Source organism: Brachyhypopomus gauderio, chromosome 8 (genome assembly GCF_052324685.1).
Source record: "Brachyhypopomus gauderio isolate BG-103 chromosome 8, BGAUD_0.2, whole genome shotgun sequence".
In the NCBI taxonomy this organism is placed as follows: domain Eukaryota; kingdom Metazoa; phylum Chordata; class Actinopteri; order Gymnotiformes; family Hypopomidae; genus Brachyhypopomus; species Brachyhypopomus gauderio.
Window position 1 is genome coordinate 9281374 of NC_135218.1, and position 18746 is coordinate 9300119.

Here is an 18746-nt window from a genome sequence, read left to right on the forward strand (position 1 = left end):
TTAAGTGGAAGCCTGTGAGCCTGTGTCTCCCCCTATCAGGACTGTGACGCCCGCTGTTCGTTTTACAGAGGGCCTGGCAGTTATAATTCAGCGCAATACCAGTTTCAAATGACAGTAAAATTGACCAATCATATCTTCCCTCTTAGTGGGCAGGCTTAACTGTATGATAATTTCCACCCGCTGTGGCGACGCTAGCTGTCGTTAGCCTACCGCCGCTAGCTAGTTTCGATTCGGCCCTTTGACGTCCTCATTTACATATTCCGCTTCCGAGAACCACAAAGCTGTGAAACCTTATTTTGTTTGGAAACTTATTTTGCTTAACAAGTTATCTAGTACAAACGTTATTTGAACGAACTACATGCGTTTCTAAAGCTATACTGTCGTCTCTGTTTTTTCTTTATTCTTTATTGCAGTTTATTAGGAGAGGAAAAAAAATTTTTCGGGGGGGAGGGTGGGTGTAACGAGCTCAGGTTTAATGGTCACGGTTCGCTACTGACTAGTACCAACACTGGGTAGGAGTTTTATGGAAGATGCAAGCCCTTTTTGTTTAATGAATGATTTATTTTGCACATAATTAGGGTGACCAAACGTCCGTATTTCCCGGGACATGTCCGTATTTCACATCCGGCGATTTCAAGCAGAGTGTTACGTTTGCCCCCCCCCCGCTCAACAACTTACACACAAAGTGTCCTGGTTTTCCCAAATAAAAATATGGTCACCCTACACATAATGTTTATTGAAAGTAAAACTTGCACTACAACAAATGCCTCAGAGTGTATGTTTATAACAAATCTATCACCCACAGATCACTTATACAAAGTATTTTATTTTTGGTGTATCTAGACAAAAACATTCCTTATATTTTGCCTTCGGTTTTGGAGGCCAGCCTGGTAAAGTCCTTCTCTCCTTTCTCCTGGTAACTCTGAGAACATTTCTTTCCTCTCTCCTCATCATCTTGAACGTGTATGCCAGCTTGCATTACAATGTTGTGCAGCATAGCACATACAACAATTACAGCACAGCTGCATTCTGGAGAAAACCGAAGCCCACCTGATGACTTGTGGAGGCACCAAAAACGCATTTTCCATATGCCCAAAGCTCTCTCGATCACACATGTTCTTCTGTGTTGCATGTTGTATCTCTCCTCAGCCTCAGTCTGGGGATTTGATACAGGAGTGAGTATGTAGCTTCAGAGTGGATACCCACTGTCAGCTAGTACATGTCCACCATCAAATGCACTATCCCTAGCCATCTGACACACTCCAGAATTGGCCCAGATGAAGGAGTCATAAGAACTACCCAGGCCACAATGTCCATAAAGAGGCTTGGTGGTTGCATATTACTTGTGTATTTAAAGCAGAGAAGCCCTTACGGCAGGTGTAGATTGGGCTCAAGAGGCTGGGAGTGTGTGTGGAAATCAGAGGTCTGTACACTGCACCAACAACTCCAGCAATGTTTGCAATTGCATGAAAACCAATTATAACTTCATGTAATGCATCCCTAGTTCTTGGAAATTTTATGCATATTGCTGCATGGCGAAGCAATGCTTTAGTAACAGCATGCACACATTTTGAAGGGCCACCATGTTCAAGCACAATTACTAGCCTTTTTCCAGGTTACTTATATGTGCTACTGATTAATCAGCCAATTTGGTTAAGTTAAAACAAGCTTAATAGGCCAACTTGTAGCCATTTATTTGCAAAGCATATATTAATTGGGGAAGTCTGATTAACTACACAGAGATATTTAATTAAATATTGGCAACATATCAGCTAATGCTAAACAATTCAAAGTAGTACATGTGATTTTTGTTGACACTTAATGACGTATATGCGATGTAATTACTTCAAAAGAAAATACTAATGCACATAAACGCAAACGTTGTAATGCCGTGATTAAAACCCGCGCGAGTCAAATTAGCGCCTCTATTCTTTTTGAGGTAGAACTGCACGTAGCTTCGAGTTAAGAAGTACTTACTTAGTATTTACGAGTGTTTCCCGAAACTCTTCGTAACTTACGTCGTTCTTATAGTCGTTCGTAACTTAACACTAGAAGTCCCTGAAATTTCAACCACCCCCCTGAAGTCCCAAAAGAGGGTCCAAAGAACCTTAGTCCAAACTGACACCTCTGGTGGCTCCAATTAACATCCATTCATTTGCAAAAGTGCCCATTGCCCGAGGAATCAGCAGGGGGGAGAAGAGCTGAACTTGCCTCCAGTGTTATGTAAATGAGGCGTGTGTCAGGTATGGGTGGTTGCTGCTGAAAGCTTGCACCTCCTTGGCTGCCATATGAGACTGTGCAAGATCTCTTGCAAGAAGTCTCCTCATCTACAGAACCATATGTTTGTGTGATGTTTGTGACCCTAGGCTTGAAAATTGCTTCATATGGGCTTTTCAAACTTTTTTTTGGCCCACCTCCACCCTTTCACCTTTGGAGGACAACTTTGTTTTCATGTAAGGATCAAAAGAAAACAATTCTGTATAATACAGTACAATAGTGATAAAAACAATTGGGGTTAGGTGAACCATACAGGACAGGAGAGAAAAGAGGGGGAGAGAAAGTAAAAAGGGAAAAGACAGAAGAGCAGAAAAAACAGCTCAAATGATTCGCCAACTGCTGCTACTAAATGAAGAGCAGAAAGAAAGACATACAGCACAAATGACTGATGTATGTGTGTGTGAGTGTGTGTGTTTATGTAAGTGCAACATAGGATAAATGTACAGAATGTACTTATTAGCAAGGCCCCAGAGGCCAGAGGCAGGCAGAGAAAGACCAGGGAACCCCACCCGCCCACGGCCCCTCCAGGATCATGTCAAAAGCCTGCTGTGTACTGGAAACCTTTGCTATCCTTGCTTCTCAGTCAACAGAGTAAGTGAAATGTGTGGTGACATGAATTTTCATCCACATGTAGGTGGCTACAGTCATCTTTCTCTTTATTATAAAACTGACACAGACATTATTTGAACTATAATTCCAAAACATCTCAAGTCTGCCTCCTTTGTACTAATTTTGGATTTTTTTCTCACTGCAAAAGGTGACATGATTATTGGTCAAAATAGCCAAAGTTCAGATTTCTCTGAAAGGGTATTTTCTTCTCCGTCTGAGTCAATGGATCAACATAGCTCACACTATCACCCATCCCCCCGTCTACCTAGAAGTGGCTGCATGACAAAGGATGGCCTCATGATCCAAAATACCTCAGCACTGGCTTTTGGCAGGCTCAGGTAGAAATGTAGTAATGTTAGTAATGTTTTTCTTCTAAAAAAGATAAGTGGGTTCAAAATAACAATTTTTGAAAAAAATTACCAAATTAATTGTGTTGATCCACCTCAAAAAAGGTCATGCAAAAGTCTGTAAGCTGGTCCTGAGTGTGTCTGCCCATCCCCCAGCTGCATTGTTGTGCAGGGGACATGCATAAGGTGAGAGAGGCAGTCAGAGGGCCTGGCTGAGAGCAGAAGCTACAGAGGACATGATATAAGTTTAGAAATATATACAATAAAGTTGAAATGTTCTCAACAGAGCACTCACATACAATTATCCACTCAGTCTGCCACTCCCTCATTTGGGGAGAAAGCTACACTATTGTGGCTATGCCCCACTTTAGACAATTTTTTAATCATGGAGGGGTCTGAAATTTTCGTCTTAGGTGCATGTCCTCACTGTATTGGAATATTTTATTGTCTGAGTGAAAGAGAAACAAAATGGGGTCACTAAAGTGGGAATAGCCACAATACTGTAGCTTTCTCCCCAAATGAGGGACTGGCAGACTGGGTAGATAGTTGTATGTGAATGCTCTGATGAGAACACTCATGAACAATTGTGCAAATGTGAGATGTGTCGACTGCTACAGATACACGTGTGGCAAATGTACCAGGGAGATACCCTGGCAGTGCCAGGTATGTTCTGACAGACTGCTGAGTGACTGCTGAAGTGCTAGTCACACAAGAAGGACATGCCACTCACACACACACACACACACACACACACAGCCCTGCACTGCAGCCTATTGTAAATATGTGTGGAATTGTTTTATTCCTTGTATTTTTTGTATAATTTTATGGCAATAATAAAAAGCATGGAACATAAAAAAGCATGGAAACATAACAGTTGTTCTTTTGTATGTTTCTCATGCTGAAATTTCAGTCCTCCTGACTTATACACAAATGCTTCTGGTCATTACTCACATGTACCTGGCTATAAAATTTCTAATTTTCTATTTAAAATATTAAAAAATAATTTATTGTTTGTGCTTTGTTGCTCAGATAAAACTAAACTATATACAATATATATAACCTTTATATTATAAAATGCAATAAACTGAATAGAACTAACTAAATGGCTAAACTCAATGAAAAACAACAATTAGTTGTGAGCTGAAGCATGCCCCCTCCTGTGGTGCGCCAGTAATGGCCTTATTTACAGAACAAAAGTGCCTGCTCGCAGCTGATAATAGGGTGTTAGCTAAAATCCTTCAGTTCTCTCGACCCTTCTCTGGGTTCCGATGGTAGAAGTGTTGAAAGACCCTTCTCTGGGACTTCTAGTGTTAAGAATCTCCGGACCCATTCGTAACTCACTAATGGCGCATTTCCACTAGGGCCTGCTTGGCGCGGTATGGTTCGATTCGCGACGGTTTGTGAGTGTTTCCATTAGTACCAGGTACCAGTTTGCCGGGACCTTCAGGTACTTTTTTCGTACCTACTCGCTCGAGGTTCTAACCGTTCCAAAGCGGTACAGTTCTGTGACGTGGAAGAACAGCATGACACTGATTGGCCAGGGTGTGTCGTCACAGGTTGCGTCACAGGAGAGCGACTCCTCCGCTATCGGCTTAGTGAGTTACGAATGGGTCCGGAGATTCTTAAGTTACGAACGACTATAAGAACGACGTAAGTTACGAAGAGTTTCGGGAAACACTCGTAAATTTAAGAACGATCGTAAGTACGAGGTTACGAAGTACTTAGAGTTATGAACGTTTTGGGAAACATTGTTATTATTTCAAAAGTGCATCTGAAATGAAAAGAGGAGTTTTAATATACATTTATTTTAAAAACTTGCTGAGCTAATCTAATAATAGCACCTACTAGGATTGGGCAGTATGATGACTATTGTAAAATTGTGGCAGTATATTAACCACGTGACGTGACGCAACTTGCCAAATATGTACTTTGAAAAATGGGGCATATGTAAGGGTAAGGGTGGCTCTTTAGAGGTTATCAGGAGATATTGACTGAGCGCCCTTGATCTATGGTTCTTTTCAAGGAGGAGGATAACAAAAAAAAATTTGACCAGTTAGTAAAGGTGGGAAAACATTGCCGGTGTTTATTTCAATAAGATCAAGTGAGAAAACGATTGTCTGTTTCAATAGGAAAGAAAAAAAAAAAACATCGGAGCTCTGAATAAAATGAAACGAAATAAATAAAGTCCATCAATGTTCATCTACCCGGGTAGTTTGGTTTTATGTGTCCAACGTGCGGGTGTGCTCAGGGAAATCTCCTTATCTGGAGCCTTTTGATGCAGACAGGGCAGGTAGGTGAGTGGCAAGACGCTCCTCTTCTCTCTACTGTCCGTGCGCACACTCAGGGAAGTTCCGTAAGAAAGTAAAATCGATCTCTAAAAAAAAACAGGATAACAGTACTATAAATATTCTTCTTAATCACTCTTATCAGATCTGAAACATACTCTACAATATCTTAACTCAAAGTGCAGTGTTTCAAAAGTAATACAGTGGTACGTCGAGATACGAGTTTAATCCAGACCCGTGCTCGTATCTCGAACTGCTCAGTTCTGGAAGCAATTTAACAATGTAGAGTATTGTAATTGGTTCCGGTCCTTAAAAAAGTCACAAAACTAGCGTAAATGTGGAAAAAAAGACATGTTCTTTATTGATAAAGGCACACGCAACATGTATAATTAAACAATAAAATAAATGTAGGAGAAATAGTTATTACAGTACAGTAGTATCAATAAACATGGTACAGTAAGTACGTACTGTAATCCTTAAATGGCGCTGCGGAGGGTGGGGGGAGTGGGGGGTGTTGTACGAGTCTACTTCACCGGACATACCACAGCCTGCTTTAAGCCTCATTTATACTCCCTTTACGTACGTAAATGTATACGTGCGTTTCAAGCTATATAAACGGCACTGCCCACATACTTCCACGCGTCAACTCCGTTGAAATGGTTGTTAAGCAATACATCCAGCAGGGGGCAGTTCAGAGTATCAAGCATGGCAGCGGTGGAGGAGCTTTTAGTGTTGTACCTGCTTCGAAAACGAAAAAGAAGGCAAACAAGACGGCGGTGGTCTGTGAGGCCATTAAATACTATGCGACTTTTGGACGGAGAATTTTATTCACTTGTTTTACCGATGAGAGAGATTGATGACGAACGTCATTTCCAGTATTTTCGAATGTCCGTCAGAGCATTCGATAACTTGCTTCGCCGGGTAGCCCCGCACATCAGACATTCTTTTCCAATGTCCTCCCAGCTGTTTTGTAACAACTGTTTGTCCCTGTGCCCCGGTGAAGTTACGTCATACAAGTGATTAAGATTTCGAACAAGCTCGCACAACCGCTCTTCAAAAAGTTCCGCCATTTCTTCTTCGTTGTGTCCATATAGAAGCGTCCTATACTGCCCCCACGGCTGCCAGTGGTATTGCTCCATACAGTACGCATTCATAAGCTTTCAGAAAACGTGCACAAATACGCACGAAATGAACGCAGAGAACGGACAAAAGGCCCCGTCCGTATACGTATGCGTATTTAACGTTGAGCATAAATGGGCCTTTATACGAATTTCGTCCGTCCGTACCAAACGTAGCCTCCGTAGGGGGCCACTATACCTCTTTCCGGTTCCAACGTTATGATTTTTTTAAATACATCCTCTAGAGCAGGGGTACTCAACTGGCGGACCGCGGTCCGGATCCGGACCCGAACGCAGTCCTGTCCGGACCCAATCTCATTCCTGATTAACTGGATACGGACCAAAACAAAACCGTAGCATTTATTTCAGGGCTATTGACAAAACACTCCGTCGCGAGTGTTACGTTTGCCACCCCGCTCAACAACTTACGTTCGCCACCCCGCTCAACAACAAGCCTGCCTGGTTGACGCTTCGCGAGCGGCGCGAGGGTCCGCGCGGCGAAAATGACGTAATCGCTGTGGCTCCGCGTGTGCGCGAGTGTCTCGCGCGCTGTCGGTTCGAGAGGTCGTGCACCTCTCGAATTTTGTAACTTCGCGCCGCGCTTCAGCGCAATGAACAAAGTCACGTTTTCAGGGTTCATACACCTTTATAAGGTGGAATTAAAGCACTTGTACGTCACTTTCAAGGTCCATTTCAATATTTCCCAGCATGTTAAACATAATTAAGTTAAATATTTATACATATACTCGAAATAATTCGCTTTTTATCACATTATTTAATGGTTGTTTATTTAAAAAACGCCCAATCTTCACGTCCTCTCATGTTTCGTCCTGGAATTACAAGAGGCTCGTATTTGTTAACCTAATACAAGAGAACTATTCAGTCAGACAGCTATTTGTTGTGAAACCAAGTAGTTACAATTTCAAACATTTTAAAGTACTTTAACCTAAATTCCAGCACTTTTCAAACCTGAAACATATAGCAACATTAAAATTGGTCAGGTAAATGTTCACTCCCCTGTTTTGAGGGGTGTTTCTACCATCGTTTCGGACAAAACGCCTATCGTTTCGGAGAACACTGCAGTGACGCTCGCGAAAGTATAAACGCCTCCACCGTTCGCGCACCGTCCCCCCCCCCCCCCCCCCGCTCAACAACTTACGTTCGCCACCCCCGCCGCACCGGACCTCAGGGCACAGGTATCTGCCAAAATTGGACCGCGGACAAATTTAGTTGAGTACGCCTGCTCTAGAGGGCAGTATAGTCAAATTTCCGGCACCGGCGCACCAGCAATCTCCTCCCAGCTGTTTTTGCATCGCTGTTTATCGCGATGACCTGGCACCGTAGCAGAATGTAGCCTCTAACCAACTCGCAACGTTTCTCTTCTAACTCGAGCGCCATTTTTTAAAGTCCAGTACTCTTCTTCATTGATTTTCCCGAATTGGTGTACTTCCGATGCTTCTGACTCTCTACTGCCCCCTGATTTCCGGTTTATATTGCTCCGTTACTACGGATTCGCTCTGGCAACGGACCCACTGACGGATGAAACGACCTCCGGAACCGGACGAAAGGGTCCGTATCCGTAATTACCGTAGGGTGTGAATAGGCCCTTTTCACAACAAAACGGAAATACGTCACCGCCGGGTAAAACAAGTTCCGGTACTCGCAGAAGATAGTTGTTGTCAATTCACCTCAGCATGGAGCGTGTGTTTACTTCATCCCTGTCGTCGCTGCCGAGACTGAATTTTAAATACGTTTCCAGTATCGTTGGAGAACATTCAACAACGAACGGTTCCAAGTTAAATAGAGGCTACAAATTGTTTGTAGAATAATTTATTCACTTATACCAGGGTAAGCTAACACCAGCTAGCACTAGCTAGGTAACTAACTATTATTTAAGGTATAGCTGGTTCCATTAGTCATCCTACGGAGTGGTAAAACAGTCTATATTATTATGTTATATATTATAATATTACAAATGATACTGACAGCTTTAGTTAACAATATCTAGCTAGGTTAAGCTGTGCGATTTTTGGCCCAATTTCAGCCGATTTTTCACTCGTGCGACTATTTTTGCGATCGGGCTGAGTTTCGGCTCAATCGCGTGTCGTGCATCGTATAGTTTACACAGGTAAACGAGGAGCGATTCACACCTCACGACCAGCTCCCGATCAGAAATCGCAACATCGCAAGAATATCAAACATGTTTGAAATTCAAATCGCTCCTCGTGAGAGTATCACACTGTTGAAGCAGCTCCACGAGCTGACTCTCTCTGCGATTTAGTCGTAGTTTGAGATGGAGCTGAGTACAGCTGAGTACACCATTTAAAATATCGTACAGTGTACGCCCAGCTTTAGCAAGCCAAGGGACGTCAGCTATTGATTGTTTGGTTTACATCAGTATCAATAAAGTTCATGACACACCAAGTTATTACGTGTTATTGTTTATTCAGTGTCCAATATAGTCGACAGCAGAGTGATGGTCAGAGCTGGATGCTACCGAGCAGAGCTGGATGCTAGCGGATCACAACTAGTTTCAGAGGAACAGTTGCTGTCCGCATTTGAAAGAGCAAACTCTCGACTAGTAGATGTTCGTGGTGTACTGCCAGCCGAGAGCTTGCTCTTTTCTAGCTAGATGCTATCGGATCACGGCTAGAAGCTATCGGATCGGGGCTAGAAGCTATCGGATCACGGCTAGAAGCTATCGGATCACGGCTAGAAGCTAGCGAACCGGGGCTAGAAGCTATCGGATCACGGCTAGAAGCTAGCGAACCGGGGCTAGAAGCTATCGGATCGGGGCTAGAAGCTATCGGATCGGGGCTAGAAGCTATCGGATCACGGCTAGAAGCTATCGGATCACGGCTAGAAGCTATCGGATCACGGCTAGAAGCTAGCGAACCGGGGCTAGAAGCTATCGGATCACGGCTAGAAGCTATCGGATCACGGCTAGAAGCTATCGGATCACGACTAGAAGCTATCGGATCACGGCTAGAAGCTAGCGAACCGGGGCTAGAAGCTAGCGAACCGGGGCTAGAAGCTAGCGAACCGGGGCTAGATGCTATCGGATGACGGCTAGAAGCTAGCGAACCGGGGCTAAAAGCTAGCGAACCGGAGCTAAAAGCTAGCGAACCGGGGCTAGATGCTATCGGACCGGGGCTAGATGCTATCGGACCGGGGCTAGATGCTATCGAACTGGAGCTAGAAGCTAGCGAACCGGAGCTAGAAGCTAGCGAACCGGGGCTAGATGCTAGCGGGTAACAGCTAGATGCTAGCGGACGTACGTGTACTCCCAGCCGAGAGCTTGATCTTTCAAACGCGGACAGCAACTGTTCCACTGAAACCGGCTGGGAACAGTAACAGTACTGGGAACAGTAACAGTACTGGGAACAGTAACAGTACCGGGGACAGTAACAGTACCGGGGACAGTAACAGGGAACAGCACCAACTTTTAGCCGCGAGCTTTAGCCGTCTGCAGCAGTGAAATGCTGGCTACACACAAAGATGCTCCGTATCACAAAGTTTTCCCCTTCATCCCTCCTAATTGCACAAACCCATTTTCTTTTCTGCTCGTCGTCAGCCGGAAAACCGTAGAAACTGAGATACGACTGTTTTTGCTTCGAGATCGAGCACCCTGGTGCACTGCAAAAGCTCTTGGTATTGGACTCTGCCATTGTTTAATGTGTAACGGAAGTAACTTTACCCTGCAACGAGAGCTTCCGGAAGAAAAAATGCGGAAGTGTGAAAAGGGCCTATGGGCCTTAAACGAGACAGGCGAATTAAAGCTGAGAAGACAAACGGTTGTGGGGGAGGGAGAGAAAGAAAAGCGTTTGAGTGTGTCTTTGAGCTGATTTTTAGAGCTCCTAGAGAAGCGAAAAATTTCACAGGGCTTGGTAGGGTCCATGTAGCCCACTCCCCTGCTGTGAAGGGATTAACGCCCATTGTCTTGGTAATGCGGTGGAAGCGGCTCACCCCCAGCTCATACGCCTGCCAAAGCACAAGCTGGCTCACCCCCAAGCTCATATGACCAAAACACCAAACGTGATACTTCACGAAAAAGTTGAAGTTACAAGCAGACTGTATGTTACCGATACTACAACAAACGGCAGAAAATTTGTAGACTCGTGTTTCAAAAGTTACAATTCAATCGCACGTAGAGACGACAGTTTCTCTAATGAGTCCCGTCAAACAATAAAAATAAATAAAATAGTTTGAATCTTGCTCTTTGTATATTTCATATACTATACTATATAATATTTGTTGTAATTAAACACTTTCTGTTTCCGCGTTTGAATTCGCGTTTGAAAAGCTAAGAAATTATATGGCGCAATTAGCTTGATGCTAATGTTATATAGGAAATCCCATATCATTGCTAGCGAAAATTAGCCTGGTCGCGTTGCATCACTGCATCACTGATAAATGTTGTGATCTAAACAGCAGGCTGGAAAAGGAGAGGAAAAGACAGGAAAACAAATTCATGTGCTCTCTATCTATCTATCTATCTATCTATCTATGTGTTAGAAGCATTTGATAGAAGCATTTGTGTTTCTGCTTGTTTGTGATCTAAACAGCAGGCTTGAATCTTGCTCTTTGTACATTTCATATACTATCTATCTATTTATCTATCTATCTATCTATCTATCTATCTATCTATCTATCTATCTATCTTTGTGTTAGAAGCATTTGATAGAAGTATTTGTGTTTCTGCTTGTTTGTGATCTAAACAGCAGGCTTGAATCTTGCTCTTTGTACATTTCTTATACTATCTATCTATCTATCTATCTATCTATCTATCTATCTATCTATCTATCTATCTATCTATATTTGTGTTAGAAGCATTTGATAGAAGCATTTGTGTTTCTGCTTGTTTGTGATCTAAACAGCAGGCTTGAATCTTGCTCTTTGTACATTTCTTATACTATCTATCTATTTATCTATCTATCTATCTATCTATCTATCTATCTATCTATCTATCTATCTATCTATCTATCTATCTATCTATCTATCTATCTATATTTGTGTTAGAAGCATTTGATAGAAGCATTTGTGTTTCTGCTTGTTTGTGATCTAAACAGCAGGCTTGAATCTTGCTTTGTACATTTCTTATACTACCTCTCTATCTATCTATCTATCTATCTATCTATCTATCTATCTATCTATCTATCTATCTATATTTGTGTTAGAAGCATTTGATAGAAGCATTTGTGTTTCTGCTTGTTGGTGATCTAAACAGCAGGCTTGAATCTTGCTCTTTGTACATTTCTTATACTATCTATCTATCTATCTATCTATCTATCTATCTATCTATCTATCTATCTATCTATATTTGTGTTAGAAGCATTTGATAGAAGCATTTGTGTTTCTGCTTGTTTGTGATCTAAACAGCAGGCTTGAATCTTGCTCTTTGTACATTTCTTATACTACCTATCTATCTATCTATCTATCTATCTATCTATCTATCTATCTATCTATCTATCTATCTATATTTGTGTTAGAAGCATCTGATAGAAGCATTTGTGTTTCTGCTTGTTTGTGATCTGTGATCTCTGGGTGCAGAGACTTTCTGGGTGAGGCTGCTGCCTCAGTCTTGCTCTGTGAATTAACATAATAAAGGGTGATGTTTGGCTTTGCTAATTGCTGGCAAGAAGGAGGGGTGATGTCCTGAGAATCCTGAATTCCCAGGAGCTCTAGTGTTAATGATTTATTTTTTTCCATATAGTACTGTACTGCCACCTAGTGGTTCATGCTCGTATCTCGAGCGTGCACTCGGGTGTCGAACAGAAATTTTACTCGTCTCGGTGCTCGTATATTGGATCACTCGTATATAGAGCAGCTCGTATCTCGAGGTACCACTGTAGTCGATTCAGTCCATAACTGCACGAAATGAAATTCAGTCGTTAGCTTAGTAGCTCAATAACATGGATTCTAACGGCATTCACGAACATAGGCAGCTCATTAGTTCAGTTCACCTCCAGTTGGTTTTTTTTTTACTTACGGTCGAAACACATCAAAGTTGCTCAAAATTAGCTTGCACAACGAAATCATACAACTACATGAACTTAATACATCTTCATAAGATAAGTCTTACATGTTCAGTTCGTATATATTTTTTTCCAAAATACCATGAATCAAACTAATGTAAACTAATCTCGCGTCTAGTGCGGGAAGAAAAAAAAATACAACTCACCGGAGTAAAGGAGAAGTAAAAACACAGTAATAATGCTGTCCGGGTCTTACCAAAAATATAAAAGAGACGATAGAAGGCGAATACGCTAACTACCTTTCTGAAGATAACTTTTACAGTACAACATACAGTATAGTGTTAGTTCACCATATAATACTAGTATATTACCTCTGATTTTTTTCCGCCTTTCTTCCTCCTCTTTTCTCCTTTTTCTGCCCTGGGCACCAGAGGACTTCTGTCTTTTTGACATCTTTACGGGGAGATGTCACTCACTGACGCTGTCATTTCCCCCCACAGAGAAACAGTAACGAAGTGTGCAGAGCGCGCGCCTGAGGGCGGGGGCGCGCGGGGGCGCGCGAGTGATAGGTGTCGTGTGTTGTTATAATAATTTTTAATGTGACTAATATTATTAAACAATTAAATTATGATTAGCTGGACTTTGCTTGTTTTCACATTTATTAATTGTTCATTTGTAAAAAAAAAAAAAAAAAACAAGCGCGCGCCCCCCTGGACAGACGGCGACCCTAGCATTTGCCTATAGCTATTGCCTAATGGAAGGGCCGACCTAAACTTCAGGGCAGTTTGTGTCCTGTAGATCTCTGGAGTGGCGAGATGCCGCGGCGGAGGGGGAAGACCAACAGTAAACAGGACGACAATGTGTTGTTGTTAGAGCCAGCGGGGCATTCACGAATTCACGAATATGTTCTCCCGGTTAGTTTGGTTTTCGTGGTTGTTATTGGAGGATCAACAGTCGGTTGGTTCTGTAGTCAACAACAGCAAATTATCGAGAGTCTGTCAGACACGCTGACATCCGTGCAGACAAGAATCTCAAAATTGCAGCAGGAGTTGGGTACAGATAATGCTCAGGTAGGTAACGATGTCCCACGCTTGGAGATGTTCATTGTCTGCTTTGTAGAGTTTCAATAACCAAGCTCTGCTGCAAAGTATTATTTGGAGGGATAAATGCATTTTGTGCCGAGATGAAAAATGGAGATGAAATATGAATGCTTAATTACATTGAATATGACAAGTGAGTCTTGTCATATTCAAGATAAACTCCTCATGTGTTCACCAAGCTTTTTGAATGTGCCTTATAGCCTACTGAACTATGCAGTGCAGCCAGGCACCCAGGCCATTAATAGTTGCACTGTCAGTGAAGCCCAAGATCATGTTTCTTTTGACAACACAAGTTTTAAGAAGGGCAGGTCCTATAGAGAAGTGTGCCAGTATTAGTCCCAGTCTCTTTGTTGAAATGCAGATATAAACTGGTCATGTATGAGAATCTGGATATAAATTGTAACAGTTTAACTGACAGTACAGCACTGTATTCATGTTCTTCTCTCTCTATTTTTTATAGCTTGCCAGTGTAGGGGGTTTTGAGGAGCGTCTAGTTGCTCTGGAAGAGGCCTATATCAAAGCCCAGAGAGAGGCTGAGGTGGCCCTGGCTGCTTCTGAACAAATCAAGTCCAAAGACCTTCAGAACAAAGTTTGGGCTCTGCAAACTGATTTGAACTCAAACTTGGCTGAGCTTCAGAAGAACACAGATTCTATTGCATCTCTGAATTCCATAATCAAGAACAAAAGTGATGAGTTGGAATCTATGAAGCAGAGTGTCACCAATATCATGAGTGCTAACTCTGAGTTAACCAGTAATTTTTCCAGGCTAACCAACACTGTTTCGGCCACAAAGTCACGTCTAGATGAGCAACTCTCAGTTGTGGATGCTTTAACATCTCAGGTGCAGGGCCAGAAGAGAGAGATAATTGTGATCAAAAAATATTTTCTAAACACTCAGGAAGCCCTGGATGCAAGTGCACAGGAACTGATAAATGTTAAGTAAGTGGGCAATGTATATAATTTTAGTCAGTAAATTTTAATAGAACAAATAACTTGGCAATGTGGATTCTTTTTTCTTTTTTAAAACTTGTGAACTTTTTTGTGAATGTTGGTTTGACTTATTATAACCAAACCAATGTTGGTTGGTTTCACAGCTGGTAGTTAAAAAAATGGCTTTGCAAGAATTTAGAAAAAATCTCATAACTACAACAGTTTATATTATAAAGGTCTCTTAAACTGAAATGTTATTATTATTATCATTTCATTGTCAGAGAGCTGCTAGAATTGGAGCAAGTTAAGAGGGCTCAGGTTGTTGATGAACAGCTGAAGTCTCTAAAGAAGAGGCTGGAAGATCATCAAACCACTACCAGGAGTCTTCATTCCCACTTCACCACCCAGCTAGAGGCTGTCCAGACCCAGGTATAAGACCTCCAAAGCAGTGCAGGGTTAAGAACTGCTATGCATTCAGGGGGAAAAAATCAATGCAGTGGAGCTATACAGTGGGGCTGTATGGAGTGTCTTAACTTGCAGGGTCTGAAGTTCAGTATCAGTCTGTTTTGTTCCATTTAGGTGACCTTAAGTGCATTTTAGAGTCCAGATGAGAAAAGTTGTTTAAGCATACAGTATCTGATATTTTATGTTTTTAAAAGTAGAATCTGATTTGTGTTTTCAGTTGTCTGAATCTCTGGAACATAGTAGAGTGGAAGAGAGTCGGGTTGAGAAACAAACAGAAACAGCAAATAATGAGCAAGCAACTGAGGAGGAGTCTGAACAACCTGAAGAAGAACCTGCTGAGGATCTTGTAGCGAGAGAGGAGAAAGAGGTTCCTGAGGAGAAAGAGGTTCCTGAGGAGAAAGAGGTTCCTGAGGACTTGAGCCAAAGAAAGGAGAAAAAAACGTCTGAGGATTTCCACGCAAGAGAGGAGAAAGAAGTTACTGAGGACTTCAGTAGGGAAGGTGAAGAAATGACTGAGGAATTCCATGCAAGAGAGAAGAAAGACATTACTGAGGAGAAAGAGGACAGCGAAGGAGAAATTGTAGAGGAGCTGGAAATGCAAAGAGAAATTTCTGAGGATTTTAGCCCAAAAGAGGGCAAAGGGGTTAATGAGAATTTGAGCAAAAGTGAGGAGAAAGAAATTGCTGAGGACGTCAGCACAGGAGATGAGGAAGAAATGACTGAGAAAGAGGTTGGGGATGAGCAAGAAAGAGGTGAGGAAGAAATTGTAGCGGAACAGGAAATGGAAAGAGAAATTACTCGGAAGCTAGAAGTAAAAGAGGGAGAAATTGTTGAGGAACAAGAAGCACAAGATGAGGAGGAATTTACTGAGGAACAAGGTGTAGATGGACAAGAACCTGTTATTGTTGGAGAGGAGGCTGAAGGTGAGCAACGTTTAGAGGAAACGGAGAAGATGCAAATTGCTTCAGAAGATACAGGTAATAGCATGGATAATAATAAGGAAGATGGTTTGGAGGAACAGAAGAATGTGGATGTTGCAGTTCAAGAGATGGTTCAAGTTCCATCAGAGAAGATGGACATGGTTACACGTGAAACAGAGAAGCAAAAAGATGAGATCATTGCAAATGATATCCAGAGTGCTTTAGAGGATTCAAGTTTGGATACTACTGAAACAGGACATACTGCAATGGAGGATGTGGAGGTGAAGTTTGTAGATGGTATTCAGAGTTTTTCAGATAAGACAGACATTGTCAGCAATAAAAACAAGGAGACGTTTGCTGAAAAGCAAGTGGAGAAGAAAGTTGAAGAAATCCAGACTCCTTCCAAAGAGATGCACATTGGGAAAGTTGAGATGAAGGAAAATGATGGAGAAAACTTTCATTCGGACATTGCTGAGAAGGAGATGCACACTCCTTCAGATAAGGAATATATTGTCATAAATGAGACCTCAGAGCAACACTTGGAAGGCATTGTCAAGGCAGAGAATGAGCTTGAACAAACAAAAGAGTTTCCAGAAGAATCTGCCAAGGACTAGGTTTTTCAGAAAAGAAAACTTTAAAAGAATTGCAAAAGGTCAAATAACCTGTTGTGAATGAGGCCATTGCACACAATTTCTCCAATGTAGTATAGCCTTTTTAGACTGTGACGTTTCTTTAACCCTTATATGGTCCAAGGGTCTGTGGGACCCATTTTGAAAAAATCAGCTTAAAAAAATTCTACAATTTTTTTTTTTTCAAACTGAGATTCATTGGTCCTTGGCTCATTTTCCGTGAGCAACATAAGTCAGAAAATATTTTCAATGACCACCCCCCCGTACCCCCCCCTTCACATTTGTATTACATACAGGGTCCAGGGTCCACTGGGCCCTGGGCTAGTCAAAGTGGGCAATCAACATTGGGTTGGGTAGTTGATAGTCGTCTGTATGACTTTAAAGGATATACAAACAAAGGACAGAGGTGTTTGGCATGCAAGGGTGGGCAACCATCAACACTTTTGATGGTTGTCACATCAGGGGTTGATTGCATATTGTCAGACAGTGGACGAAGAATCTCTATAGAGACAAAGGGGTGAGATCTGAAAGAAGCATCTTTTCTCTCAGCCCTCATTATCCCTCCCTCCTCTCTGGACCTGTATGTGTGTGTATGTATGTGTGTGTATGTGTGTGTGTGTGTGTGTGTATGTGTGTGTTTGTGTGTGTTTCACCCAATCATGGGGACATGATGCTAAAAATGCTATAAAAGATGGCAAAGCGATTCTCAGTTCAGACTGCCTTCCAGCTGATATTGGAAGAGACAGAGGATTTTGATGATGATTCAGAAGAGGAAATTTCAGGATCACATTTCTGAAATATCAGAGTCTGATACTGATAATGAAAAGGAGGATGAGCAGCAGCCAGCTCCGTTAGCACCAGCCCATGAGCAGCTAGCCATAGGACCAGCCTGTCAGCCAGCATGATTTATGATTGATTTCCTTATTGTGTTACATTTTAATAAAAAAGTAACTAATAAATAAATAAGAGAGCAAACTAATTTAACATATGTATTGTTTATTTTACTTGCAATTGGGCTGAATCTGCTGATTATTTTAACAAAAATTGCAATGGGTCCCCCACACCCAGCTGGACCCCAAGAATGTAGACCACGCCTGGATCTCATCAGGGTTAACAAAAAAGTCTTTTGTGTGAAAATGTAATGGTCTTCACAGTTTTCTATGAAAGTTTTTTGATAAACTTGTCTAAGATTTATCACACAATTCTTTAGTATTGCCATTTTTTAATTGAAAGCCAAAAACAGTGGCACCCAAAACTGTAGTTTCAGAGAAAGATCAAACCCCCTCCTTCTCCACTCCTTTTATACCATCAAACTCTCTTTCGTTCCACATGATAAAATGTAGCTCCCTCCTTGCTTCTTTCCTTCATCGTCCTCTCTCACTCTCGTCTCTCACTCTGTCCTTCCTCAGGATTGAGGAGGGAGTGGCTTCTGCACCTGCTGAGTCTGCCTGTAACTCCATTACATACATTACAATCTAAACACTCCATTACCCTTATTAACATTCAGGGCATGGTCTACACTTATAAAATGTATATTTATTCCTTAAAATTAGCGCTAATCTGTTTGCTAAACGCTTGCAACCAAAAGGGTAAAGTTTTACATCACCATGGGTTTCATACAGTTCTACATTTTAATCAGTTCCTATTTAGATTTTCTCCCTTCATCTAGACTGACCTTTACAAATAACGTTTCAGTGTTTAGACTATTTCCACAGTCACTGCCCTTCTTTGTTGTGTGCAGTTGCCACTTGAAATGAGACACCGGTTATGTATTTACAGCAGTAAGGTCATGAGTTCATGCCTCATATACTAATCCTGAGCTACAGGGTGAGCATGTGTCTCCCGTTGGACGATACTATTGACTGGAGCTCTTCAAACGCCTAAAACGTACTAGTTAAAACTTCAGTTCCCTCCAGTCAGAGGTTAGTGCAGAAAGTTCAAAGCAACAGACCAGCAAATGATCAGTGTGTTTGAGACAATTCATGTTATGAGTGCATAAAAATAACTAGATTCATACATTAATACATAAACATGTAGCTTGTCCATAACAGGAAGCAGCGAAAGTGGTTATTGTTAAGCAGTGTGCGCTGT

At 41.8% G+C, this 18746-nt stretch overlaps 1 protein-coding gene and 1 long non-coding RNA gene across 2 annotated transcripts; one reads left to right on the plus strand and one right to left on the minus strand.

Annotated features, from left to right (window-relative positions):
- Positions 1 to 940: 940 nt before the first annotated feature.
- Positions 941 to 13121, minus strand: LOC143521032 (uncharacterized). The gene is made up of 3 exons (XR_013132605.1): positions 12983 to 13121; positions 5438 to 5607; positions 941 to 1156 (listed from the first exon to the last, which is right to left on the minus strand). It is a non-coding gene; the product is annotated as an uncharacterized LOC143521032 (long non-coding RNA).
- Positions 13122 to 13347: 226 nt separating this feature from the next.
- Positions 13348 to 17634, plus strand: LOC143521417 (uncharacterized). Its single transcript, XM_077014256.1, has 4 exons — positions 13348 to 13681; positions 14172 to 14650; positions 14923 to 15070; positions 15324 to 17634. Exons 1-4 carry the CDS (start codon positions 13427 to 13429, stop codon positions 16638 to 16640), a joined length of 2199 nt encoding a protein of 732 aa, XP_076870371.1. The 5' UTR covers positions 13348 to 13426; the 3' UTR covers positions 16641 to 17634.
- The last annotated feature ends 1112 nt before the right edge of the window (positions 17635 to 18746 follow it).

Coding starts and splice junctions, on each gene's coding strand:
- LOC143521417 (XM_077014256.1), top strand. CDS start 13,427: ATGCCGCGGCGGAGGGGGAAGACCAACAGTAAACAGGACGACAATGTG. Junction 14,651..14,922: donor CAGGAACTGATAAATGTTAA/GTAAGTGGGCAA, acceptor TTTCATTGTCAG/AGAGCTGCTAGAATTGGAGC. Junction 15,071..15,323: donor TAGAGGCTGTCCAGACCCAG/GTATAAGACCTC, acceptor TTGTGTTTTCAG/TTGTCTGAATCTCTGGAACA.